The sequence below is a fragment of the Pocillopora damicornis genome, chromosome 14 (assembly GCF_964200805.1).
Source record: "Pocillopora damicornis chromosome 14, jaPocDami1.2, whole genome shotgun sequence".
NCBI classification, from domain to species: domain Eukaryota; kingdom Metazoa; phylum Cnidaria; class Anthozoa; order Scleractinia; family Pocilloporidae; genus Pocillopora; species Pocillopora damicornis.
The window spans coordinates 17,439,483-17,467,480 of NC_142683.1; the positions used below are offsets into that span (position 1 = coordinate 17,439,483).

Genomic DNA, 27,998 nt, shown 5'->3' on the forward strand with positions numbered 1-27,998 from the left:
TGGGTGAAACTTTTGCAAGAGTCTGCTTAGGATGATGCTTATGACCACGAGTACTACGTTAGCAATGACCGAAAACCTAGAGTAACCAGTAATCGTCGGTTCTACTTTTGTGGCTGACACCAGTTATAGCCTAGATTTTTGTTAGAAAATGCGTTCCCTGTTTCATGAATCTCATTTCTGTTGCTGACGCATATATTGAAAAATGAGAAATTTAATGGACTAAAATAGCGTCCACGTTAATCATCTGACAGCAGACTTGTAGTTCAGTGAGCTGAGCTTAAAGAAAATCAATTTTGATTTCAATGCGTTTATTCACCTTTAAGCAAATTGACGATAGTGAAACATTCCATGCATAACATATGAATAACATTACATGTACTACTTAAGGATTATCTAACAGTTACCTTGTGTTTGCCTTAATTAAATAACTTTAAACCCTTTACCTTCCAGAAGTGATTAACATGTAACTTCTCCCTATTATAACTATACAGTATTTTGCAAACAGGTAACGAGAATACTTAAACTTATCAGGTAGACGTTATTATTATGATCTAACACCAAATTCTCGTAACCAATTTGAAAGGAAATGTGTAGCAGCGAGAGAGGAGAATTAACAATCAGATCTTGGGAGTTAGAGGCTTAAAGTATTTGGAGTAATAGAATTATCATTAACTTTTTGGATTAGATAGAGATTCTCTACAAGATTAAATTATTTTGTAAAGAATCCTTTGACAGTGGTATATATACGTTGATAACGAAAATCTGAAAACGAGAGGCGAACATTAATTAATATGACGCGAGTCACAAAAATGTTTAATGAAGACGTGCATCAATCAACTAAAAAGTCTTCCTTGACGCTCCTTTCCTAGTTCCTAGAAAAGAGTATGCGTAGTCTCCATGCTAAAGCTTTAAAGTGCTTTCTCCTATGAAGGAGACTGTCAGCGTAGCTCAGTTATAATGAACAATGGCTTTTTAAAATTAACTTAAAACACTTGGGCTCGTTTTCCACTTACTTGGATTTAGAAATGTGAATTCCAATTCCCTGCGTCCCTAAAGATAGATTGTGAACGCAGCCTCGTCTGGCTACCTCGATCGCAAAACACCTTAGCGATCTCGTGTTTACCAATTTCTTCACCTTCCCTGGACATGGTTTCTTGCTGCTGTTCACCTTCCTCGAGTGTAACATCAACAACACCACTGTCCTTTACCGCACTAACAAGAGTGGGCATCTCCTCTTGCCCCGTTTGCAGCTGATTATCAAGGACATTCGTCTCAACCATACCGGTCACTTCTGCCTGCAGGCCACTGAGGGGGAGGAGCAGGGCCAGGAAGCAGGAGAGGGACCACTGTGGATTTTTTTGCCATTCCTTGAAGTATCCGTACAAATGCAGGACATACTGAACTAAAAATTAAGATGTATGGGAATGATTTTAGATTCAGAAAACTATGTTCAGCCTAGCAACAATAGAGGAATCTCTTCCATAAAGTAACGACATAAGCACAAAAAAGATGAGTTTTGCCACCTCAAGTCATTGTGACTTAGAATAGTTACGATCTTATCTTACCAGCAACTTGTCCAATCACTAAAGTGTTTGCTCCCAGCACCAAGATCTTAAACAAAACATCCTCCACGTAAGCATCAGTGGAGCCTGGCGGCAAATTTTCTGCTGGAATCCTGCTCACTGCCCCTATTCCTAAGTTGACAACAGTAACTGCGAGAGACGTCGCCATCATTCTGTTCTCGGTCTTGTCTTGTATGGGTCTGTTCCACGAAAATAGCATTCCATACATCCCAGCCATGACCCATGCTAAGCCAACGTAAGACCTGCTTTCTTGCCCCACAAGTATCAGACCGGAAGTCAGGATTACCTTCCGAGACATCTCAATAAGTTCCCAAAACCACGTACGAGGGTTATAGTTTTCGAAAAGGAAGCGCAGTCCTGTGATAATTTCCATGCCAGAGTTTTCCTCCTCGTCACTCTCTGTTTGTATGATTTTCCGTTTATGCCTCCAAAGGACGAGAAACGAAGCAACAGGAAGGGCAAAGACGTAAGCAGTAGAGATGTAGGCCACAATTAGCATTTTGTCATATTTTGGAACGTGACACTGAATGCTGTAATCACCTTTCAGGAAACTGTCGCATCTCGTTTCTTTTTCATCTCGGCAAATTTCGCGGCAAGTCAGTGGCATGACATTAGCTGTTTTGGTACAAGTGCTAAGGTATGTAACGTAGAGCAAGAAAAATAAATTCCTGTAAATAGCCTTTTTTGCCTCGGACAGTTTAGATGCCTTTTCATTTTCTTCCAAAAGAGGATTCCTGTAGATGACCACTCTCCGAAAGACGTAGATAGCACCAGACACGCAAATGAGAGCTGCATTTATTGCCATCGTTGCGTACAAGTTTCCGAACGCATCGACGGACAAGCCTGGGTACAGGCAGTCAATGGGTGCAACCTGAAGGACATTCATCTGTAGTATTTCAGAATACTTGCCAATAACTTGCAGAGAACCTGGCCATTTTATGTACGAGAATGCTTCCAATAGGCCGTAGGTGACCTGATAGAACCCAATAACAATCTTAAGTTTGGACAGAAAGATGTCCATCGGGGAACTTTCTTGAATCTTCTTCTTCTTTCTCCTACTCGTCCATACCACGATTGAAGCGATTATCAATAAAATTGCACCAATGATTGTTAACTGTGCAATCATCAGCTTCTTTGTAGGGCACTTCTTGCAAATTTGAAGCTGTTTATAGTATCCTGGACTGCAGACAGCGCAGAGAGGACCCTCATAACCCTTCTTACACTGAGAGTTTAACCCACCCATGCATGACCCTTCGACTGGACACTTGAAAGGTGTCGGTAGCGGATAGGGAATTTGGACACTAGAATTATCTAATGCTGGGCGAGATAGCTGGAGGTTTTTTATGAATTCTTTGTAGCGATCAATGTGTGACTCATTCTGCCAATCCCACCAATAACCAGGTTTTAGAGAAGCGTAATCATTTTGACATTCCAGTCCATGTCCACATTTGAAGCACTTTTCGAACATGTGAGTTCTGTAGAATCCCTCCAAACATTTACAAGCCCGATAATCAGCAAAGAAGTCAGTTTCAGTTCCTAAGGAACAAGAAAAGACCATTTGAGTTTTTTATCATCTCTTCGAAAATAGAACTTCACTGTTAGTATTATTTCATAATCCCGAGCGACAATCCTTTCTTTTCGTTGAAAAGACCATTTATACATGACGATGAAGATATGCTATCACGAGTGCGCAATTTACAACGCTGTCATGAGCAGCAACACTGTATCACTGACAACTGCACGCTTTGTTCACAAGCACATTGTCGGCAGTCTGCAGAACGTACATCTGCCCTGCACAACTTACCAAATAAGTTACAACTTGTTGAAGATATTTATTCAACTGGTCGCTGATTGAGGACGGAAGCTTATAAAAGAAAAGAGAATCTTTGTATTACAGGGCCTAAGACCTTTTACCTTCTGGGCAAGATTTGCAATCTTGTTTTTGCTTTCCGGGAGCTTTATCGAAGGGAACATAGGAACCAGTTGGACATTTCTTGCAATTTATCCCAACGTGGGCGAGAACATCTGAATAAAAACCACCTGTGGGAAAAATGAGACAGAAAATCTTTTTTTAACGATCGACGACATGAAAATAATTTGTAGTGTCATGGTTTTGAGTTTGTATGCTTTCCAGATTGTTATTTGCAATCTTCGTTCTCAGTCAAAACATAAGGCTACTGTCATAAATAAAGTAGGAAGGATTACTGGAGCAATACTGCATCAGTATCTGTTGACTAAATGCTTTTATTATCCTCATAATATGGTTTCACGGGGTTGATAACTTTAATGTACATTCTAATTTGCAATTTCTTCGTGAAATCCCTTGTGACATTTCATGGCTTTCAATGCTAGCCTTTGTTCGTGTCATACACTTAATTGAGAAAATTGGCTAGTTCAACTGTCAAAAAGTGAAAACGATGTGGAATCATGAGCAACAATTTCCCTTTCACTCCTTTCGGCTCAATACTGTCCAGGACAATACTTAACTATCATGGGGCTAATACGCTGATAAACAAGTAGTACACAGATTTTACCTGGGGTGCACTGAGTGCAGCCTTGTTCTCCTCTAGTTGTAGAATTTGAAAATGTCCCTAATGGACAAGGAAAATGAATGTTCTGGTTCATGGTATTAACGTGAATACGCCCAAATCCTGACGCTTTCAAAGCAGCACCAAAAGCCCTTCCGACAATTGTTTCGATATTGTCGGCCATGATGCCTTCTCCTTCAGAATCAACTGGATTCCTAGAATTTCAGTTCAGTTTTTAGTTTGATCATTCCACGCTTTTTCAAGAGAAATACACGAGTGGCAGTAAAAGTAGCAGAAGGGAATCAACTGGATTCCTAGAATTTCAGTTCAGTTTTTTGTTTGATCATTCCACGCTTTCTAAAGAGAAATACGCGAGTAGCAGTAAAAGCATTAGAGGAGGTTGGTGGCCTTATATGTTAACGTTAAAGAAAGCGAAGAAAAAATATTAAGCAAATAAGTATCTGACATTCAAATAGCAAGTAAAATCTTGTGTTTCTAGTTCCTGAAAGCAAACGTGACTTGTACTTAGTGTTACATATATTTTCAGTATCGTTGATTAAATTCTAAAAAACGATATTTATATATTTCTGTGTGTCTGTGCGTGTAAAAGATATTTAGGAAAGTAATGAAAACGTCTCGTTTGCCTATCGACTGCGTATCTTTTATATTTCAGCACCAGCATATGAACTTACAGATAAACTGAACAGAGAGCTTTTCTATTATGGCGAGACGAATAATGCACGGTTGCAAGCGTTCTATCGTTTATCACTCTAAACGCCGAGTAGGATGAAAAGAAATATTTTTTGTCAAGTCAACATTTTGTATTCACCTTCTATCATGGGGCTCTATACTAATCATTATTTTTTTTGTCTGTCCATTAGATGCACGGTAACTTTTGCTCAGTCTGGAGACTATGAAAGTGTTGCGATCCACATCGGAAATGACCATTTCGTGAAGCAAACAATAATACATCATTAATAACAAAAACTTTTTGTACCATATAATTTTCTGATATGGTAAAAACATAACATATATCAAATATATCAAAATATATCAAAGTAAAACTGATAAGGACGAAAGGTAACGTTTTCTTCAGCTTTTGAGACAGCCTTTTACTCAAAAAGGGGAAAACATTTCGAAAGGTGGATACATCACATTTTAGCAGACGCTTGACTTAATCCAGAGAGATACTCCAAGCTCAACATCTTTAACTTCGTCCGCAGCAAATATCTGTGTAGAATAAATGGAATATAAATTTAATGTGAGACAAATTTAAAGACGTTTCAAATGAAACCACAACAACCTAGGGGAAAAAACATTTGAGACATTTTGCATCATCAGCATAACATATATCCTTAAGTATGTTCAAGAGACTAAGATGTTTATTATTATTATCATTATTATTATTATTATTATTTCATGGTTGTAATATTGTAGCCACCTCCTTGAAACATTTAACGCAAGTAAAGAAATGCATCAAAACAACATTGGACTTGGTACAAGAAAGACGATATTTACTTTTGTAACTAGGAGTACTCACATTCTTAGGAAGAAATGATCAAAAAATCCAGTTTTAAATGCTTCCTGTTCGATAGTCGTTATAGGGTTGTCTGACAGAATTCTACAATGACAAAGATATACTGAACTGAAAACTCATAAGGGAGTAAAGCATTTTATACTTGAGCGCTCAACACAACTAGACAAAGGATTACAGGATATTCCTACTCCACCATGTCAACATGGCCAGTCAACGATTTTTGCTCCTCAGACTTTAAGATCATTGAGGGATCTTATCTACTCCTAAATTATTCATTAAGCTACCGTACTTACATTATCTCTGCATTTATTAGATTGTAGAAAGCCCGATATGGTATAGTCGTCAAGTTGTTTGCGCTCAAGAATCTTTAGTAAAAAGAAGACGATATGAACCATAATACTATGAGGGAAAGAATCCATTTAAAAACATTTCTTTACGGCATTAAGGGATAAGGAAAAGGCATATATAGGATTTAAAAGAACTTCTCTTGAACACTCTATCTTTCTGCAGTCATTCTAATCAAATATGGGGGTATGCACCGAGATAAGGTAAAAAGATATGTATGGAACAAGACTGTTTTGATACATACACGTATTGGAGCCAAGTAGATTTGGCGAAAGTCTCGTTAGATAGATAGCTTAACGAGTTATCCTGCAAGGAACTGAGAAGTTGAATGAACAAAAAATTAGGTAATTTTGTATAGAAGAAGTTGCCACTTGCAATAAAATTACGGGCCTAACGAAATGGATCAAAATTAAAACCTTAAGCTGTTTTAAAGCGTTGTGGAAAGTTTTTAGAATGTTAAAGTTGCCAGGAAATGTTTGTCTACGAGCATCATCTATGATGTTTTTGTTTTGTCTATAAGGCTGACCAGTAATGAAAAATTGTATGCAACTTTCAACGATTGACACACGCGATGAAAGCATGTCTTATACAATAATGGTGGTCTTTTCATTCAGTAAATCCACCTTAGAAGCTAAAGAATAAATTCGAGCCAATTGCCCGTCCTCCTTCCCCCCCCCCCCCCCCCCCCACCTCCCCGAGATGGAGCTACTTGAAATAAAAGAAATTGAAATACCAATTCATCGCAAGGTTACATAACATTTCATAAGGCTGACAATTCACCACCACCCATTTACACTCCTGGGTGGAAAGAAACACTGTGAGAGTAAAGTATTTTGCCCAAGAACACAACACAATGACCTGACCAGGTCTCGAACTCAGACCTCTTGACCCGGAGTCTAGCGTGCTAACCATAACGCCATCGCGTGATTAATTTTTGTCGATAGCTAATACGATCGGATAAGAGGAAGACACGTAACATGTACATCACTTAAATTGCAAAATAACTCATTACGGTGCGTTACTTACAAATATTCGAATACCGAGGTCGTGCAACACAACAAGTTTTCTGGTAAGTTCCGTATCTTGTTGTAAGACAAATCTCTAGAAAACAAAAATGTCGAATTACCAACAATACGCTCTAGCTATCGGGAAAACGTTTTGCAGTTTTCCTGCTCCGCCATCACGGTAGCGCTGCATGCCTCTATGGGATATCATATGGCATATCAGATGGAGAGAGAAATGATACACCTGACCAATCGTTACCCATTGTTTAATCGGACTGTAAGCGTGATTTAATGAATAAATGGTGCATTGTGATTGGTAGAGAAACTCTGTAAATGGCAACTACGTGTTTGAAGAAGGATCTACAATCTGGACATTTTCATAAGGGAGCTAATGAAAATGGCAAAAGGTGGGGGGGGGAGGGAGAGGTTAGGATGCGACTCCTTCTCTGTCAAGAAAAATTAGTAATATATAAGACAGATAAAAAAAAAGAATTTCCAACCACCCCCCCCCCCCCCCACTACATAAATTCCAGCGAAATGCCTGAGTAGGACGCTTACACCACCCTATAATGGAAAACCTGCCCCCACACCTCTGAATCATTGGTTAGACCCTCTCTCCCCACCCCCTGTCCCTTTCTTGGATTAACAAAAATATCTCTTTACTAAACTCACAAATGCCTTAAGTTTGAAAGGCTGGCAAATACATCCCAGTTTAGTTTGGCGATATTGTTTGACGTGAGGTACCTGCAAATAAGCAGATGAGCAGACAAGAATTGAATGATATGGCTGCACTTTAAGGAGGCCGCCACTAAAGAAATCAGTCGGCAGAAGTACTTACAAAGTCTGTAATTTAGCCGTGCAACAAAACAAATCCCTTGGTATTTCCGCAATTTTATTGGAAGAGAGATCTCTACAAAAGATGAAATAATTAATGTTTCTGTTTGCAGAGTAGAGAACAAAGCTGTGCTTGGCTTCATCGTATGTCTGAAGGGTGGTAAGTTTCTGAAGAAACTGTAATGCTGTATCGCTAAAGGACATTATATGTAAGATCATTTGGTCGTATCAGCTGAGTTGACATTGTAAATTGTTCATCGTAGAGTGTTTCTTAAGCTGACAATTTACATCTGACGGCTGACAATTTACATCATCGACTCAGTTCATAAAACTAAATTATTTGGTCTTATGTCTTTCTGGGTTTTCCGTCGAGATCACGCGCGGATCAAGCCTAAATTATTTTAGTAATTATACACAAATTACCCGGAAACATGACGAAGACTATCCCAAAAAGATCCTTGGGCCATCTTGGTGGCAATTCCACGGGAGAAGGTACGGGAGAGGGTACGGGAGAAGGTACGGGAGAGGGTACGGGAGAAAGTACGGGAGAGGGTACGGGAGAAGGTACGGGAGAGGGTACGGGAGAAGGTACGGGAGAGGGTACGGGAGAAGGTACGGGAGAGGGTACGGGAGAAGGTACGGGAGAGGGTACGGGAGAAGGTACGGGAGAGGGTACGGGAGAGGGTACGGGAGAAGGTACGGGAGAGGGTACGGGAGAAGGTACGGGAGAGGGTACGGGAGAAGGTACGGGAGAGGGTACGGGAGAAGGTACGGGAGAGGGTACGGGAGAAGGTACGGGAGAGGGTACGGGAGAGGGTACGGGAGAAGGTACGGGAGAGGGTACGGGAGAAGGTACGGGAGAAGGTACGGGAGAAGGTACGGGAGAAGGTACGGGAGAAGGTACGGGAGAAGGTACGGGAGAAGGTACGGGAGAAGGTACGGGAGAAGGTACGGGAGAAGGTACGGGAGAAGGTACGGGAGGAGGTACGGGAGGAGGTACGGGAGAAGGTACGGGAGAAGGTACGGGAGAAGGTACGGGAGAAGGTACGGGAGAAGGTGGTGCCGACTATATCGTATGGTTAGCTGAGGATGGTTGATCATATAATAAACATAAAATTATCTTTAAATCTAAGGATTAAGTTTACAAATTGATCAAACTTACAGTAAAATTAATCTTCCAGTACGACGGAATAACTTAGCAGGTAAGTGATAAATATCGTTTGAGGCCATCAACCTGAAAAAAAAAATCTCTCAACAACCCTTAAGGAAATAAAAAGAAGTTTCAATCAGATTTGATGATGTTAATCGCTAATCCAGTCTTGTTTCCAACAATCACCAAAAATGGTAAGACTTCTATTTTTCGTGGAGTTTTCAACAGCTCATGTTGTTATAAGTGAATGTCTCCACAATTTAAATATTCTTATTCTATTTAATCATACACTGGTAAGAGAAAAGGATGAAACCAAAACGCTTGGCTCTTCTTCATTAACCTTTTGCTTTTCAGACTTACAGATTTGATAAATAACGAAGACTAGAAAATACATTGACGGAGAGGTTTTGAATGCTGTTGTTAGCAAGGCTTCTGTAAATTCAAGATAAAAAGGAAAAGTAGAGCTATAAGCGATGACGTGAGTTGTTTATTGCTGAATGTAACTTGAAAGGTCCGTCTTGTTTGCCCACGAAAAAAGAAATATATGAGCAAAGTTATTGATCTTAAAGGAAACGTAGATGGTTGAATGATAATGGCGACTCAGAGAAACTCAGAGAATTTTACAGAGGGGGTTAAACCACCAATGCGACGTTTAGAAAGTGAGCTGTTAGACTCGATTTTGAGCGTTGTTCAAACGGACGTTTCTGTGCAGGATCCCAGAGAGGATTTCCGGTACGATCCCAGTGGTATCCGGCACGATCCCGTTGAGTTTTTGGATTTATACTAGTGGTATCCCAGCAGTATTTTCGGTATGATCCCAGCGGAATCCCGGCACCATCCCCTCGGGATTTTCGCTATGATCCTAGCGGAATCTCGGCACCATCCCGTCCGGATTTTCGCTATGATCCCAGCAGAATCCAGGCACCATTCCATTGGTATTTTCGGTATGATCCCAGCAGAATCCCGGCACCAGCTCGTCGGCATTTTCGGTAATGATTCCGTAGTATCCCGGTTCATTCTCAGTGGGATTTTCAGCAAGATCCCAATGGTACTGGACACGATCTCGGTGGGATTATCGGAGTGCTCTCATAAATATCTCGAAACGATACTGGCGGGAATTTTCAGTAAAATCTCAGCGGGAGTCGGGCACGATTCCGGCCAGAATTCTGGTATGATCTACGCCGAATTCTAACATGATCGGGGACGAAATTCTGAGCATTAAACGAGTACGCTCGATGCACGAATTAAAATACGATGTGTGGCCCAATCCAAACGTCGAACTTGGCAAAAACGAAGTTACATGAGACGAACTAAACTGAGAGCATTAAGTTCATGTTAATTCCACGTTTGAATCAGTTGAGTTCCTCCAACTTAATTTGGATCCACGTACACGTTTTCTCGGTCTTCTTAGGACAGATAGAACATGTGAGAATCGACTGTGGGACAAAACGTCCATCTTTTCATGAATCCACCAATTACTTCATTTGCAATCCCGCTGACAGAAAGATTCGGTTTTTGCATCTCTGAATTTTATTGGTTTCACGAATTAAATTCGACGTTTAACCCAACAATCGCACTTTACCCGTTTGGGTTGATCAAATTTCAAGTAGTTCGTCTCATGTGCTGTTCGGCATTTGGACTGAGCCTAATACGCAAAGCAAGAGAAATAAATCGAAACTGAAATAATAAAATAACAAATAGGACTTTTTGAAGAAATACCATTAGTAATTTTAACTTACAGCCATTCAAGATATTCAAGGCCATGAAAGACATCTTCTGGTAAAAATGTAATGGCGTTTGCGTGCAGGTCTCTGCGACAAAATGGGGGCAATTGCAACATTTGATTCAAAGCTATTTATGTCCGATACATTTTCATAAAAACCTTAGACTTACTCTAATTCATTTTTCTCGTCTCTATTTTGGAAGTTTTTGCACTCACAGTTGCTCTAGATGCGGTGGTAAGATTAACACTTCGTCAGCTTGAAAGGCAAAGCCATTTATGGATAAATCTCTGTACGGGAAGGAACATCAAAATTTTTCTAGTCTCTGTATTATACTTATACAAACAAAAACGGGGATGGGCCCAGAAGCAGTTTTCCTTGTATCGAGGTAAATCTCCATCAAAAGTTGTCAAATCAAAAGTTATAGCCCCACAAAATCGCAACAGCCAATCAAAACAGAAGAAAAGCAGCCAAACATAATAAAAAGAACATACATAGCACTCACATAAAGTATAGTTTGTCCAGTTTGCTGAAAACGTCGGCAGGTAGAGATAAAATAGCGTTGGAAGTCAAAAACCTGCCAGAGACAATTTCTACAAGTAAGATTATTTAGTATATGCCAGACAGGTGAATCTTGCTTGTCACGCGCGCTGATTGGCTGTTAAGGAAGTGACTAACAAATATTACTCACCTCGAACTCCAAGCAGCCGAATAGATAACATCGCACGTCAACAAATTGATCTCCAACCATTTTTCGGTATATCGACAGAAATAAACTAATTGTTTTGGTTTCTGTGTGGTACATACTAAAACAATTACTCACGTCAATGTCGGTAAATATCTGCCACTATTCACCTCCACTTCAGTGAATAATTGTTATATATTAAGCACGGCCCTAGTTTGGAGGCGCAAGAGCAAACTCTGAAAATACCATTTAGAGTTTCTTCAGAACTTACAGATATCCCAAGCTTGCCAGAGGAGAAAACGTATCCGCAGATATGTTTTGAATGTTATTATACGCCAAGTTACTAAACAAAAAAGAAACAAAAGAACTACCGTGGTCTGAATTTTTACGGATTGTATATCAAACGACAAGAACGTTTAATATCTATACTGACACACATCAAAAGTAAATCGAATAGCATTTTAACTTACAGTTCAAACAGGCTTTTTAATGGAGATAACAATTCTGTCGATAGATCCGAAATGGCATTTGAAGACAAATCCCTGTGTAATAAATAAAATTCCGAGCGTGTGTTGCGAATAACTCGTCTCAAAATCTACCACGGTAGTTTTTCCTTAAAGCGCAAATGAAGAATGTGTTCAACTCACAGTATTTGTAGTTTCTCCTGAGAAGAAAACACATTTTGTGGAAGAAAAGCAATTTTATTTGCCTTCAAGTTTCTGGAAGGAGACGTTGAAGACGATTAGCCATACGATCAAGCCATCAAGTTTTGTTTTAAAACAAGTGAAATAAAAGAGTGTTATTGTAAGAATCACTGAGATAAAAGAAACAACATTCTGCTCACAGAGTCCTCAGTTTCGTCAGGTTAACAAACACTCTATCAGGAAGATGTTCAAAACCATTCATTGACAAATCTCTGCAAGTTTGAAAATCAACGCAGATAATGAGTTAGAATTTCTCCTTAATTGACGCAAATGGCCCCAAAAATAAAAGTATCCTTTTATATAACAGGAAATTTATTTTCACTCACAGCTTTTCCAGGCGATCCATCCGGGAGAAAAGTTTTTCCGGGAGGATTTCCATGTCGTTTGCAGATAGATACCTGTGAAACGATTCAAACATTTTACCATTTTTACTAATTTAGTTCAGCTTTTGATCACTTTCACCACCTACATCGTCATCGTTATTGTCATCGTCATCGTACTCCTCATTGTCAGTGTCCTTTTCAATAACATCATCTTTTTATTTCTTGTGATTATTGATATCATCATCATTATTATCATTATTATAATCATCATAATCGTCGTCATCATTATCGTTTTCGTTATCATCGTGTTCATGAGCTAATCCCCAACGAACACATAAGGCCTAAAGAATAACTTATGAGGCTTGGAGTAAAAATTGGAAAAAAAAACTATTAAAAAAAGCTATGTACACATAATTGAACGTATTTTATTTGTAAAGAACTGAAATTGATTAAAGACTTACAGGAACCGCACAGACTCTAGATAAGAAAACATGTCATCCGAAACATTAGCTAATTTGCTAAAGGACACATTCCTGTGAATTGAATAAAGGCAAGTCAACCTTCATCTCATTCGGTATAGTGAAAGGAAAATAAGGCGTGGAACCAACGAGATCTAATGTTAAAACATACAAACAGTGGTCCGCCTTGATTTTAGTTTTTCATCGTATTGGTTAAGAAAGCAGGGCAATAATTTTTTTAGATTAATCATAGAGAAGAGTCAAGCTGGAAGGTCTCAAAACTACTTATGTCGCTAAATTGAAAATTGCTCTGTGTTACAAGGGATCGCTGATATGTTTAGGATGCATTTACAAATCCCTAGTTCTTACATGTTTTCAGTTATTCCAGGGGCACACTGAATTACATCCAATGGCGACGATAGGTTCTTGCAGAGAAGAGTATTTCCGAAAAAGTGCCTCCATCCATAATTACACTGAGGTTTGCAATCTGATGAATAATTAAAAAAAAAGCCCGATTGAAATTAATTCACGAATGCATGTAAAATGTAGGAATTTCGATTGGACAACAACTCGTTCATTACTGAACTTATTGACCTAGAGCGCGTCCAGAAGCGTGGGAAACGGTGTGATCATGTTGTGACTGGCTTAACTTTGCACCTGATTGGTTGAGAGGGAAGAGAGATATTCCAACATTTATCACAGAGCAAGGTATGACTAAACTAGTGTAATCTAATCGACGGAAACGATTTAAGGTATGACAAAAAAGAAAATTATCGAATGTTTTTGCCAAAAATACCGAATCAAGTTATTTAGAACACTTTATATCGGCCGTCATACAAAATCGTTAGGGTATGGTTTACTATGCACCTTAAATTACTTTTCTTTTACCTAATCTGGGGGAAACTATTTATACCTTATCATGAGTAGGTCAAATAAAACTGGTATCAAGTGAGTGTCGAAAAACTAAAACCAAACTTATCATAGCGACTTTTAAGAACAAAGGTTAAGATCATCGTCGCCATTATAAAGTCGCCATTGTTTTCAGTTTTGCTTCAAATTGGTTGAAAGGATGGCACGAATTTTCTGGACCAATTACAAAGCAAAGTAGTAAAACTTAAGTAATCTCGAATCTATTCCCACACTATTAAAAAAAATTGCTCCATAATTTATTTCTTACTTGTGTTGATATGAAACATAGCCTTACCGTTAAAAACCACGGTAAAGTTTCTAACATCTGTACCATACTTGCTTGAGGCGATACAGGAGTAGTTCGCGTCTTGGTGAAACGTTATTTTTGTAGTCCTTGTTGTATTTATCAGTAATACGGAGTTCATTTTAATGGCTATGTACACAGGAGCGGTTCCAATGACAGGGCAAGACCACTTGTATCCGGGCAGTGCTTGTATGACAGACACTCGTAACATAACTTTCGGCAAAACTGAAGAGACAACAAGTAAAAGTATTAGAGCCCATAGGAACATTCTTGGCACTAGTTGGGATTTCGATTAATTATTCTCGCATTTTGATGGGTTTTTCATCAGTGACACACTCAGCTGCGCCTCATGTGCCACTTTTTTGTTCTCAGCACATTTTGACGTCATCTGTGATCTATTTCTGAACAGACGAACGGCAATATAGAACCAATTTTTTTTTCTACGCTATCTATTGTTATATTGATTGTATCATCACAAGCTAGGCTAACTTTCATCCCACGCTTTCGTACGAACAACAAAAATGAAAATGCTCTTATGCGCCTATTTCTTCTTCTCAAATAGAAAGATGTTAATAACCTGACTATGTTTGTTATACATACCTATTGGAATAAAACTGAAAGATAGCAAAAATCTCCACTGAAAACTGTAGTCTGAATGGAATGTTATCATGACGTAATTTCCAGCCACAACAATCTGATGATCATTGTAATTACCACAGTATTCACCGATCGTCTCGTTGTTCGCATCAGTGATCATAACGTAGTCATTTCTATGATCAACAAAACAATAAAAACTCTTTGTTTCCATGGTATCTAGTCTTCGATGACGCGTGGCCGGAGCGCACAAGTTGGAAAGAAAAGGGTGATGGGAAGGTGTGCTATACCCCATGATTCCATGCACTCCTCTTTTTAAGGAAAAGAACTGGGACCAAGTAAGGGAAGGCATTGACAAATAATAGAAATGGCATGCCAGGCAACCAAGTTAATGCTTCTCTAACATGATCTCCGCTTTAAGAGAGTTACTGAAGATCTACTAATGTTACTTACACACATGGATAAGTATCCTCAATATCAAAATCAAAGAAAGAGATGATCAACTCTGTCTTTTTCGGAATTGGAACCACGTAAACACAGTGTGCATTGTTTGGATAGTTTTTAGGATACCCTGGACTTTTCAGTGAGTTATTAGCCACTGAGCCACACTCTATTCAAGAAAAAGAAAAATTAGATTCATAAACCGCCTCTAAATATTTGAAAAAACTCTTTCATACAACTACAGCGCTCATTTTTGTTCATTGTGACGCCACAACAAGAGGTTTGGGATGGGGTGGGGAGTAAAGGGAGACCGGAGGGTAAGGTGCCATTACATTCCTTCTTCGTTTCCCTTCATGCATTGGGGCCATGGACTCACAACAAAATTAGTTTAGGCAGTAGTCTTGTAGGGTAAAAACAGTATTCTCGTGAGATCACAAAAATGTTTCAACAACGGGAACGATGAATTCGAACTCGGAGGGTTGAAAGGTTTTTGTTTTGATAAACAAGAAGGAATACAGATTAAACTTGATAATTGAGAAAAATTCAAAATACCTGTATCATTGATACTCGAGAACTTTGTACCGTTACCTGCATAGGAACGAATCAATTATTTGACCCAAATTACAAAAATGTTATTTTCATTATTTTAATCATTGCTGAGTTAAGTCATAGGCTCCTCCTCCTGTTTAAGGTCCCGCATCCACGCATTTGTAACATCTTGGAGAGAAGGAAAGCCCCTACACATAATTTTACGATTCTTTGATAAGTCACCTCCCTAAATCAAGGACAAAACATTTCGTAAAAATAGCACATTCAGATCAGTTTGATCTTTATAAATCTGTTTACTGGTTCTTAAAAGAATCTTAGGAAAAAAGCCTCGTTCTGACATACTAACTGATGCCCTGAGAGCACAATGCTATAATGACATGATAATGACGTCACTGGGACCAGTAACTGCATGCGCAATGAAAACATAAAACGGTTGCAAGTTAGGCCTTACCGAGCGGAACAGCAGTGAAGTATATCTCAAATCCTCTCTCCTGACCATACTCGTCTGATATGAACGTCATTAATACAAAGTCACCCGTTACGAGAATTTCTTTACCAGTCCACTCCCCACAGTACGTACCAAACGTTTGACCTTTGTCATTTGTAACCGAAAAGGAGTCGGCCAACCTTAACAAACAAATATTTATTTTTGTATCAATTTAAATTGCTCCTTAGTGAGAATCATATTTTTCTCATATTTCCGTAGTTTTAATAATAACTCAGTAATTTCACTTACTATTCATAAAACTGAGGTCAAAGTTAACTTAAGAAATTCTTCCAAAATACAACTTGAGGGTATAAAAAGAAATGAAAATGGAGAATACTCCGAGATTTTACTTCTTTCAAAAGGTAAATTTCAGCTTTCTCGGTTTGTACCATGAGCGGTTCTTCTACCTCCCCCATATTTTAGATGTTTCTATACACTGCAGCCACACTGCCTGGTTTGGACGTCACTCGCTTTTTATGACATTCCCGCGAATTGTGGCGGTCGCCACCTGATTTCGATGTCACTACCTGATTTACATGGGCTTAGTAGTCTCTTTTAGGGGCAGAGGCACGGAAAAGGAGCACCTTAAGTTCCTGATAACAAGAAAAAGTATGCAACCGAGTCCAGTGGCCTATAGCCTATCCAGGTTTCTGTGGCATGTAGCGACCAGAAGAACCGCTATCCTGCGGTTCTGTGCGGTTCTGTGTTCTATGGGAAGCTAGTTCATGGTGGCATGTTATCACTCCCTCCCCTTCCCAACCCATCCAACCAGTATTTTCTATACTCCATACTCCTGGGGGGGGGGGGGGGGAGAGGGGCACAGTGAGAGTAAAGTGCTTTGCCCAAGAGAACACAACACATTGACCTAGCCACGTCTCAAACACAAGTGTCTTGACCTGGAAATCCAACGTGCCAACCACTCGGCCACTACGTCTCCCACACAAAATACCTCATACAAGGGTAAATATTTCTTATATTTTTTAGAACTAGAGGGAAATAACAACAGCCTGTTTTGGGCAACTTTGAACACTTTTGGAGGAGCCAAATCTTTATAACAAACTTGTCTTTTCTACTCACTCGCATGACGAGTCAATAACCTCCAACAAAAAATAATGGAAAGTGACCAAAATTGCCATTCCTTTTGGGATCGGAACAGAATAGTTGCATTCCGATTCTATGGGATAATCGTTCGGATATCCAGGACTCTTCAGTGTGTTATTCACGACTGAGCCACATTCTGGAATAGCAAAAACAGACAGCAACTTTCAATTCTATTTCCACAGTAGCTCACGTTCAGTCCATGCAGTTATCTATTAATTTTATTACATAAACACTGAGCCTTTGACTTCATCACAACCACTTAAGTGCTGAGTCTAGTGCCACTCAAATCACAACTGACACAGGTTACAGAGCAAGGAGGGCGAAGGGCCTCTAACTTCTGCCCTCTCCGCCACGCCCAAACAAGTAGTTTGGCAAAATATTCATTCGTGTAACCTTTTCTCTGATCCCTTATCAGAAAGACGCGTAGCAAATATATTGTAGGACGTTTGGAACATCTTGATTCTTGTGCACTCTCGAAAATTGATATCGAGAACACCTGTTCAGATTACAAAGAGTTTCGCTTTGCTCGCGTCTCGTAGAAGCCATTTTTGGAAATTCGAACTAGAGTATACGTTTGGCTTGGTCTATCTTGATAATCCCCTTTTCCCCCACCCAACTACGTTTCAAAATGCTCCCTCGCCTCAGTGCCTGTGCGCAAGATAAGAAAATTGATAGGTGTGAAGTAAAATCCAACATACCGTTAGAGAATCCAGGTACTGTAAGATTGCCTGCCAAGGAAAATGGATTAAGTAAACAAATAAGCTAGCCTGAGTGTGTTTACAGAAGCTACGTGTTCACATTTTTATTATTCGACGTTAAAAATATGTGAGGAAACTACTTCATAACATAGCACCCTCCTGTCCTGTCTAATTCCTATTGAGCCATTGTGGTCTATGTTTGCACCTCCGAGCGAACTTAACATCACGTGAGTAGCTAAATTCTACCGCAAAAGTTCCCGTCCAGTTTCAGCGCACTTTCCTGTTGCCAAACTTTCAGATCCAGCAAGCTCAATACGTTTCTCTCGCGCTCTCTGAACTTCCCATGCACATCCATACTGCGTGTTGCGCACGCTTTATATGAACCAGTTCTTATGGGTCAGTAACTCGGCTTGTAACCCAAAGTAACCCTTGGCAATGATTCTTGTAAAACTTTTGTTAACGATCTTTATAATGAAACCTTTTGGTTATGACACAAATCAAGGCGCTCGAAACATACCCACTCGTGCGTTCAGCAATGTTTTCTTTGTCATTTTGTCTTTGTATTGAAAAAGTTTGGTTTGACACAAAAGTTTGCTGTGACACACTCTAAAATCAATTTACGCATGTGTATGGATATCTTTCCCTATGTCTTACCAATTAGACCAGTCCAAAAATGCATTAGAAATCCGCGTTCTTGAAACATTGAATTCGACTGGAAAGTTATCTGCGCATACTTTCCTAGAGAGACTATCGTTTTCCCAGTCCACTCGCCACAGAACGTACCAAGATTTTGCCCAAAGCTGGACCTTATTTGCACATAGTCAGCTTGGCTGGAAAAAGGAAACAAAGAAAATATGTCTACATGTAGGATGGCTCTGATTAGAATCAGCTCGTTTAGAAAGGACTGGGTAGGACTGGTATTTTGCTCTAGAGAGTAAAAGGGTTAAGTTATTTGGCAAAGTAATTTATAATTAGGATTGCAATGGTTTCCCATCACCGCGTTCTGTTATTGGCTCAAAAACTCGCACCATCCTTAAACCAACCGGATGCATAACTTAAACCTCTCGCGGCTGTGTAATCCGCGTTTTCCTGCGCATTAATTGGCTGCTTGTTCATGCTGACCGCTTTACCGTTAGGCTGAGGTTGTAAATGAAGTTTTTGTTTTTCTCCACAACTTATCAAAAAGTGCTTTAGAAGTTAAGAGGCTGTCCGCGGAAGAACGGATAAGGCAAATTTCGGCCCTGCACCGATTTCCCTAAGTTTTTCACTGGAAGTCAACAATATCATCCCATGTACAAATATTACATTTATTACACTTATTGATCAATTTTATTCTTATTATTTTTTACGAGACAATTTTAAAGGTCACCCCAAAACTGCTCAATTTGTCTTCTGTGACCCCTATAATTAAGCTATAAATATCGAGCGCTGCCAAATCCTTATTTCCCAATCTAGAAAGCTGATTATTTTACATATTTAAGAATGACTTTATTTCAATACTTCAAAGGTAAAACGATTGCATTCTATAAAATTTTGACCGAGTTATGAAACTTTCAAAATACCTTATCGTGAGCATTGGAATTTCTGAGGAGTGAGGTACATGCGGTTGAAAGCTATTTTCTCTTACGTGGGACCTGATCTAGAGTCAAGTTTATTGCAGCTTAAAAGTACTTAGATAGAGAAAGTTAAACATAATATAAAACTTTTGGGTACTCCTCATCCTGCGCCGTAGAGAGCTTCGTGAATTTCATAAATATCCGACGTCTTGATCGAAACCAAAGATAACGCAGTCCGACCAGCAGACAGGTTTGTAAAGCTTAACAGCCCTAAAAGGCTTAAAGGTGCAGGAACAATTATGTGATGGAGTTTCAAGATCGATGTTAATCATCATTTTGGCCCTTTTTTTAACGAAATGAAAATACTTTTTAATTCCTATATGCAAATTAACTGCAGCCGATCGTGTTTATACGATACACGTCACAAACAGTTTCCGTAACAACATTTAGCCATTCAAAGAAGTGTTTTTAAGAATGTGGAAACTCAATTGTTGTATCCTTTCTTGAATGCATTACGTAAAATTTCAAGAGCCATTTTCTTTGAACACAATGCGCTAACGGAATCCAGTTTGTTTTGATAAATAAAGTTGTTCATTTCGCTCGAGTGTTTTTATCTCGATAAAACACGGTCCAACAGTTTATTAATATCGGGACCGAGAATGACCTTAAAATCAAATAATAAATAATGAGAGGTTGGTTTGTACATCAGAAATAAGTATCATATCACGCTTACGCCGTTATATTTGAGATATAGGTGTGCTGAAGAACAAACAATGAGGGAGAGCTTTCTTGCGATTAATAAATTATGCAAATTAGCTACAGAAAGTTATGTAATATGCAGTTTAGGACACTTTTTTCTTTTGGCGTTTTCTCGATGACCAATGTGTGTGTGTGTGGTTTTTTGTTTTTGTTTATTTTTTATTTTAGGAATTTTTTCCGCATTTTCAAGACAAAAATTTTGTATTATATTTTTACGACCATTTTCATTTTCTATGAGGCGCTAAAAAAGAGCCGTGTGTTTCTGTTTCACCTAATTAAATTACTGATTAATTTTGATAAAGAAATTCGACGGCAGCTACATTTCCTTGTAATGCAGGTACATCTCTTAAAAAACACACGAAATGTTTTTTGCTTAAAGCTTATTAAAGTGAAGACTTTATAACTTTTCTGTGTGGCATTTCTATTTTTTGCGAAAGAATATTTGGCAAACTTATTTATTTCTTCCTAGTTCAATTAAAATCTGTCGGGAACAAAATGATCTGTCGGCAACATTTTCAGACAAATCCGAGACAGTGTTTCTTGGGACGTTTACTTTGTTAGCACTAAAAATGCCTGCTGTCTCCCCAAATTGTTCTCTTTACGAAATACTGCAAAGTCGGTTCTAGTGGTGGAAGTAGAGCATGTTTTGTTCTCCGAGTGTAACGCAGATATATCCGCCCATTTGGCGAGCTGCTACTTGTCAAAATACAGCGAAGTTACAGAAGCCAAGTTAATCATGGCGAGAGCGGGAATTCAGCATTTGCCGAGAAGTTAGCTCGAGGGAATGACCATCTGCCCGAGGCACAGACACTTTACGACTGCTTTAAGAAATCTTGCGCTTTTTTGGAATACCATTTAAATCAAGAGACAGGAGAAAAGACCTGATTGGGCAACTGGTGTCCTTTATACAAGAATGTCAATGCCTTAATGAAGTGTAACACACGGGCCACGGTTGGGACGACTGTAAGCATGGAGCCCTGGCAAACCAGTGATAGGGCATTTAGAGTGAATTTGCTGAAGAGCAATGTGCACCGCCTCTAAGTACCCTGGTGTACAGTTCTATATCGATGAATAAAAGCGCTTGAAGCGTCAACATGTAATTAAACCCGTGAAAATCATTTAAAATTAGCGCCTGTTATTTTGTAGTCACGCCTTCAATTTCAAAACAAGAAAATCATAAGCCTACCGTGACCGTGAGTCATGTTGACCCTCACTCTATAGCATGTACGAGCATTTGCAAAAGAGAATTTCTCTATTGTCTCCTCGAAATTTTCTCAATAATTTATGCCTTTAACTTAAGTTACTAAATTCGCTTACCTACTTTTGGAAACATTTATTAAATTAAATATACCAATTTCTATCGGTTGCATAATTTCTCAATTTCTTCTGGGAGATTTTCATACTCTCGATGGAAACATCAACATATCGTGATATAAATGCCGAACTAAACGTTTCTTTAATTTGAGCTCACCAGCCGTGAGACGGTCTTTTAATGCTGGTATTGCGTGACTAGGCTAGTCCAGCAGTCCACAGTCACGCTTAAAAGTCTCCACGGCGTAAATCATGAGAACCTACTAGCTCACAATCTAAAAAACTTTCACAAATAGTAAGACGAAATTTTTCCCCAAGTACGGGTGAATTATTTTCCTGAAGAAAAACGGCAAAAGAGGTCTGAAAAGATTATGCACAAGATAAAAACACTTGCGCGAAATGAACAACTTGGTTGTCTTTCTGTCAAGAAAGGATACAACAGATGAGTTTCACATTTATAGGAACACTTCTTTGAACGGCTAAATGTTGTTACGGAAACTATTTTTGACACGTATTATAACACGAACGCATGAAGCTAATTTGAATATAGGAACTATAAACGAAGTATTTTTCCGAAAAAATTTGAGCCATTTCGTGAAAAAATGGCCGAAATGATGAATTATATCGATCTTGATACTCCATCAGATAATCTTTGCGGCACCTTTAAGTACTTTAGGGCTGTTACGCTTTAGAAACCTGTCTGCAGGTCGGACCGCCTTATCGTTGATTTCAATGAAGATGGCGAATATTTATGAAATTCGCCAAGCTCTCTACGGTGCAGGATGAGGAGTGCCCAAAAGTTTTATTCTATGTTTAACTTGCTGTTTCTAAGTACTTTTGAGCTTCAATAGACTTGACTCTAGATCAGGTCCCACGTAAGAGAAAATAGCTTTCAACCGCATGTATCTCACTCCTGACAAATTTCTTTGCTCACGATAAGGTATTTTGAAAGTTTCATTACTCGGTCAAAATTTTATAGAATGCAATCATTTTACCTTTAAAGTATTGAAATAAAGTCATTCTTAAATATTTAAAATAATCAGCTTTCTAGATTGGAAAATAAGGATTTGGTAACGCTCGATATTTATAGCTTAGTAATAGGGGTCACAGAAGGCAAATTGGGCAGTTTTGGGGTGACCTTTAAAATTGTCTCATAAAAAATAAAAAAGAATGAAAATGATAAAAATAAATGTCATATTTGTACATGGGATAAATTTTCAACTTTCACTGAAAAACTTAGGGAAATCGGCGATCGGCCGAAATTTGCCTTATCCGTTCTTACGCGGACAGCCTCTTAATAGTTTTACTCACGTGCATAATAACCCGTCAACTTTCTCCAGGTGGAAGTACTCAAAAGTAATAATCAGTGCCGAGTTATTTGGAATTGGAATATTATAGGAACAGTACACATCGCTGGGGTAGTCATCTGGATAATGTGGACTTTTCAGTGTATCATTTACAACTGACTCGCAATCTAAAATAAGAATAGATACAGTCATCTTTGTGCATAAAGTTAATTTTTAGTTAGAATAAAACCATAAAATAAGAGTTTCCATTGGTTGATAAACATCAAAGTAGCAAGAAAACACAAAAAGGACATAGATTGCTTAAGGATGGCTAAGACCGAAACAGATTGCGAATGACAAATTTAAACATTCAGGATAACAACGGGGGAACTTTGTCATAAAGCTTTTTATAACTCGTTGACAGCTGTGGTTTAGCTATTAACCCAATCCCCCACTAGGTGCGACCAAAAGGGAATTTATCTTTACAATAGCAGTGCATGTTAGTGCAAACAGTTCAGAAAAAGACAATTTCAAACAAGGAATTTTGTTTGAGTTAGCAACAAAGTCTCGGGGCTAAAGCTTCAAGAGGTGAATGGCACACAGAGAGGAGAGCTGATGTGTAGATGTTTATTGTGAAAGGCCGGTGGAGTTGGCTATGATGCGAATTCGGGAGTTGTCGGGAATCATTGATTTTAAGTTAGGAATAGCTACAAGGAAACATAAGTGATCATAGGTGTCGAAGAGTGACCGGACTGTACATAAAAAAAAAACTTGAAAAAATTCAGGCTTACTTTATTAACATCAAAACATCAATGACAAATGTCGCGAAATATTGACAGACAGCGATCTTTTTTTTTCATTAAAAACTGTACAATTGTAACTTTACAAACTGCTTTTTTAAATAAGGTTTAAAGGGAGAAAAAGCCTTATAGAATATATGCCATATTTTTAAAAAAATGTTTGAGGGAAAAGACCTGCAGATGGGGTTTCAAGGCGAGGACATATCAGGATTTCGAGCATACTTACGAAGTTATCACGAGGCTATCACGAACCTAATCTTTGTCTCTATTTAGGAATAAAAGGATTTGAATAAGTATCGTTCGATTCTTCTTTCAGGGCGATAACTCCCCATATTTCACTTTTTTCTCATTTTGCTGTTTCATTTGTTTTTTTTTTCGTGGACTTCTCTGTTCATTTAGATCTGATTTATTTCTATATTCATTCGTTCTTACGTACCTGGAGAGTTGAAAGCGTTTGTCTGTTCCATCCACACAAACAGGACAAAAACCAAAATCATCCTCCTGGAGGTGACGTCCATTCTCAGCTTATATCACAAAAAACACTGTCGAGCTCTGTTAAGGAAGCACGAATCTCCGCAAATTAGATAGAGAATATTAGTATTTTGGTGCTAACTTGAAAAGTTTTTCTGAAACATTGAAATGTTTGCAACAGCTGGACCAGTTTATTTGATTAAAAAGTGTTCAGCCACCATTCTTGCTAAAACGTTTTTCGAAGAAAGCGAGAAATTTCCTTGGGGTAGAATTGAAAATTAGAATTGAAAATAACAGTTCTTTAAACAGTTTCGCTTACCTGAATGAGCGCGCCTCAGATTCCACAAGTTCACCGTGAACTGTTACCTTAATCTGCAGATGAGACAAGCCCATCATCAATTTAAAGTGTACAGTGACCTCAAAGTTTTGGTTTCAATTCATTTGAACCATTTATCTTCAGTCACCCTGCGTGGTAAATGTTCCAGTTTATGACATAGAAACAACAGATGTTCAGAATGGTGAAACTTTTTATTTTCAGGCTTTCAGTTGACGGCTTCCTCAAGTTTCAAAGTGACGAGGACAGTTTCTTCTGCTTCCGATATCGCTTGCTTCATAATGCGCAAAGCGACCTTAAAAAAATTAAAAAAAAAAAAAGACCCCGAAGGAGGGTTTTATTCTTGATTTGAGCGAACTAATGAGATCTGTTCGTATCGTTTCAATCGCACGCAAACTTTCCTTGTGAAAAACGGATTTTCATCCCTTTTCATCAAAAAGTGAAATACGATTACGAAAATGGTTTTGGTATGTCTACTGCTATCCTCATGAAGGAAAAAAAAAGTTTTAAAACTATCAATGGTGACGTATCAATTCGTGACTGGCTCATACATAATGTCCGAAATAAAAAACAAAACAATTTTTGTTTTGCTGGTCCATATGCATTTAGCGACACTAATAATGGCTAACAGCGTAATTATCATATTTTGACAGCCTTTTACACCTTTCGATTAGTAATTTAGAGGGTCACTGGTTAAGACAGTTACTCCCACTTTCGCAATAAATGCACTTTCTTTATGAAAGGTTCAATGTCCCACACAATTTCAGCACTGCAGGACCAAGGAGGATGGACCCCTTCGAAGCACGGTGTCACGAAAAATAAAGGATTAATCGTAATTTTTCACGCAGAAACTTCCTGCGTATTTCAGTTTTTCATATAGATCTTTCGATCGTAGAAATGAAAGATAAGGGCCCTTTCACCGTCACATACATTTTCCCTATAAAATCTTACACTAGGGTGTCATTTGTTTACGACTTTGCAACGAATTCTCGAGAAACTCAACAGTTGCTAAATTTGAAATGCACAATTAGTTGTGAAAGGAGGCTGAAAACATGGAAAACCGTGATTGTTCCAGCTGGACTCAGTCCACTGGACAATCAGTTATTTCGAAACCTTAATTTAACTTAGAGAATAGCAATAGTAATGTTGTAAAATAAAATATTATTTTTGATCCTTAAGTTACCGGGGTCGCCACTCTCACAATCATTTCACGCCCACAACCTAATAACACTGTTATTACCTGAGGTAGGCCCCCCACCCCCACCTCCACGATCTCCCCCTTTCCCGCCCCTATCCCCCTCTCTCCTCATCAACACCCACTTCACTCTCATGGTGGAGCAAACTTCAAACCTTTACAAAATTTATTTTATGCTCAAAATACCAAGCGAGCTAACGTTATACAAAGAAAAAAATTATTGAATTGTCAGAGTTTCCACTTTGTTGAACAGCACATTGACTGTGCTTACTTCTGTCCGTAAACCTTCTCTTTTGTTGTGTGCACAACGGCCATGGAGTCTTCAACATGTTCAATAGTATAAGTCCAATCCTCGAATCCTTCAACCTGCAAAGTTTCTTCTAATTCGTCTTGCAGAAGCTTTGCAGGGGATGTTGAGCCTACCTCATCCCCAAACTTGTAAAGGGCGCGGTTGTAGATCTGTTCTGCGTGGGCAAGTATCTGTATGGGGACATTAAACTTACGTCCGAGCTGGTACCCAAGATTCAAGTCCTTGCAGTGGAGCCCAATGGTGAAATCTGGATCGTACGTTCCATTGAATACCAAAGGAGCTTCCGTCTCCCACGTGTACGTATTTCCAGCGCTAAATCTAATGGCATCAAAAAGGGATTTTAAATCGACACCGCCCCTTTTCCCCAGTAACATGGCTTCGGTCATGGTAACGACATTAACAGCAGCTATCATGTTAGAGACAACCTTTGCAATGGTAGCGCTCCCCATCGCTCCCATGTACAGCACTTTCTTACCGCTCTGTTGTAGAATGGGAAGGCAGTCTTCGAAGAGTTGCCTGTCTCCTCCGACCAGTACAGTCATTTTACCTTGCTTGAGAAGAGCCATACCTCCTGTGACGGGCGCCTCAAGAACATTGATGCCTTTCTTAGCTTCAGAGGCAAAATATGAGTTAATAATAAGCTCGAGTGTAATTCAAATTCTTGAAAATCGTTTAATCCACGTCTTAATCTCTGATAACAAGCTTTAATATAATATTGCGCGCAAGAAGTTGTATCGCAGACGGCATTATAAGGCGAACTTCATCGGGACTTATAAAGTGAAAAGTGGCCCAAGAATTTGAACGCTGCTGGGCTGTATATTAACAATTAACAAGCCTTGATTCCAGCCCCACTTTTCCTTTACGGTGTTTCTCCACTAAGGAGTATAGAGAGTATTTAGAGAGTATCAATTGAACTCCATTCAACCATAAGGAAAACTTGGTAAGCAAACTGCGATGGCTGGCCTTTTCACATTTCCTTATTTCCCTTGCAGTTCTGAGGCACCCATTAATGCTTCCGGTAGAAAGGGAATCAGTGGCAACAGACGGGTTTCCCCCAATAAATAGAAAAATATATTCCACGACGTCTGGGATCGCGTCTATGGAACCGTTCGTGTTGCCGCCCAGAACCACACAAGGATCCCGCCCTGGAATACATATGGAAGCCGCCTGGGACAAGCTGGGAACCCCTACCAGAATATCGCTTGGGATTTCATCGAAATCATAACCAGGGACGCACTATCCGGGGGCCCACCTTATCTCATTCTACCTACACTCTCTTGTGAAAGGTTCTCGCCCTAAGACACATACCAGCTTCTGCAGTAAGGTCCAAAGTCTGCTGATAGTCCGTGGTTGAATGGTCAATCCATACCCCTCCTGACCGCAGCCCTGCCAATACCCCGTCCTCTCCCAACAGGACTTGTTTCACATGGGTCGGGGCAGGGAGAGCTGTTGTGACTACGTCACAAATGGCAGCCAGCTCACGTGGTGTCTTTGGGCGTGGTATATCTCCAGGTAGATCTTGCCCCACTTTTGGATCCTTGTCGAGTAAGGCGGACACTGTGAAACCCGACTTAAGAAGGTTCTTTGCGACTGTTGAGCCGACATTTCCTAAGCCGATGATTCCAATTTTATGAGCCGGTTTAGTAGAGTACGCTGACCGGTGGATGCCATGACGACCGAGGAAAAGGCGTAAAGCCGTTCTGCCTATCATTTCTCAAGAGCTGAGCGAATAGAAAAACAAATAAAATAAATTTTTAAGTAAGACTGATTAAAAAACTTTGCTCAGTTAACTATCAATCTTTCCACACGTTCTTATTAAAGCAAATCGAGGATGCGCGAGAGCAATTGGAGTGCACGATGCGTCTTCAGTTCTATAAGGATTATTGTGTGTGGCGGCTAAATATCCATATCAACCATCAGGAGTACCTAGTATTATTTTCTAAATAATCCATAAAATTTGAAAAATACGTTGAAAAAAATAACTAAATTAAAACAAAAAAACAAAAAAACAAACACATAAC

At 39.1% G+C, this 27,998-nt stretch overlaps 3 protein-coding genes across 3 annotated transcripts; all 3 read right to left on the reverse strand.

Annotated features, from left to right (window-relative positions):
• Positions 1-291: 291 nt before the first annotated feature.
• Positions 292-14,839, reverse strand: LOC113686796 (uncharacterized). The gene is made up of 26 exons (XM_089194909.1): positions 14,686-14,839; positions 14,077-14,310; positions 13,242-13,359; positions 12,876-12,947; positions 12,418-12,489; positions 12,232-12,303; positions 12,035-12,106; positions 11,858-11,929; positions 11,659-11,730; positions 11,208-11,279; positions 10,721-10,792; positions 9,342-9,413; positions 8,994-9,065; positions 7,836-7,907; positions 7,670-7,741; positions 7,020-7,094; positions 6,238-6,309; positions 5,942-6,013; positions 5,652-5,732; positions 5,267-5,341; positions 4,804-4,881; positions 4,118-4,326; positions 3,498-3,623; positions 1,566-3,119; positions 1,014-1,402; positions 292-762 (listed from the first exon to the last, which is right to left on the reverse strand). Exons 1-25 carry the CDS (start codon positions 14,753-14,755, stop codon positions 1,020-1,022), a joined length of 4,011 nt encoding a protein of 1,336 aa, XP_089051035.1. The 5' UTR covers positions 14,756-14,839; the 3' UTR covers positions 292-762; positions 1,014-1,019.
• A 289-nt stretch (positions 14,840-15,128) lies between these two features.
• On the reverse strand, positions 15,129-24,222 carry LOC149034806 (CUB and peptidase domain-containing protein 1-like). The gene is made up of 8 exons (XM_089194911.1): positions 24,104-24,222; positions 22,893-23,055; positions 18,610-18,785; positions 17,956-17,985; positions 17,234-17,393; positions 16,121-16,296; positions 15,673-15,708; positions 15,129-15,289 (listed from the first exon to the last, which is right to left on the reverse strand). Exons 1-8 carry the CDS (start codon positions 24,183-24,185, stop codon positions 15,129-15,131), a joined length of 984 nt encoding a protein of 327 aa, XP_089051037.1. The 5' UTR covers positions 24,186-24,222.
• A 1,597-nt stretch (positions 24,223-25,819) lies between these two features.
• Positions 25,820-27,725, reverse strand: LOC113686795 (uncharacterized). Its single transcript, XM_089194381.1, has 2 exons — positions 27,286-27,725; positions 25,820-26,587 (listed from the first exon to the last, which is right to left on the reverse strand). The coding sequence occupies exons 1-2, from the start codon at positions 27,686-27,688 to the stop codon at positions 25,935-25,937; spliced, it is 1,056 nt and encodes a 351-aa protein (XP_089050507.1). The 5' UTR covers positions 27,689-27,725; the 3' UTR covers positions 25,820-25,934.
• Between the last annotated feature and the right edge of the window lie 273 nt (positions 27,726-27,998).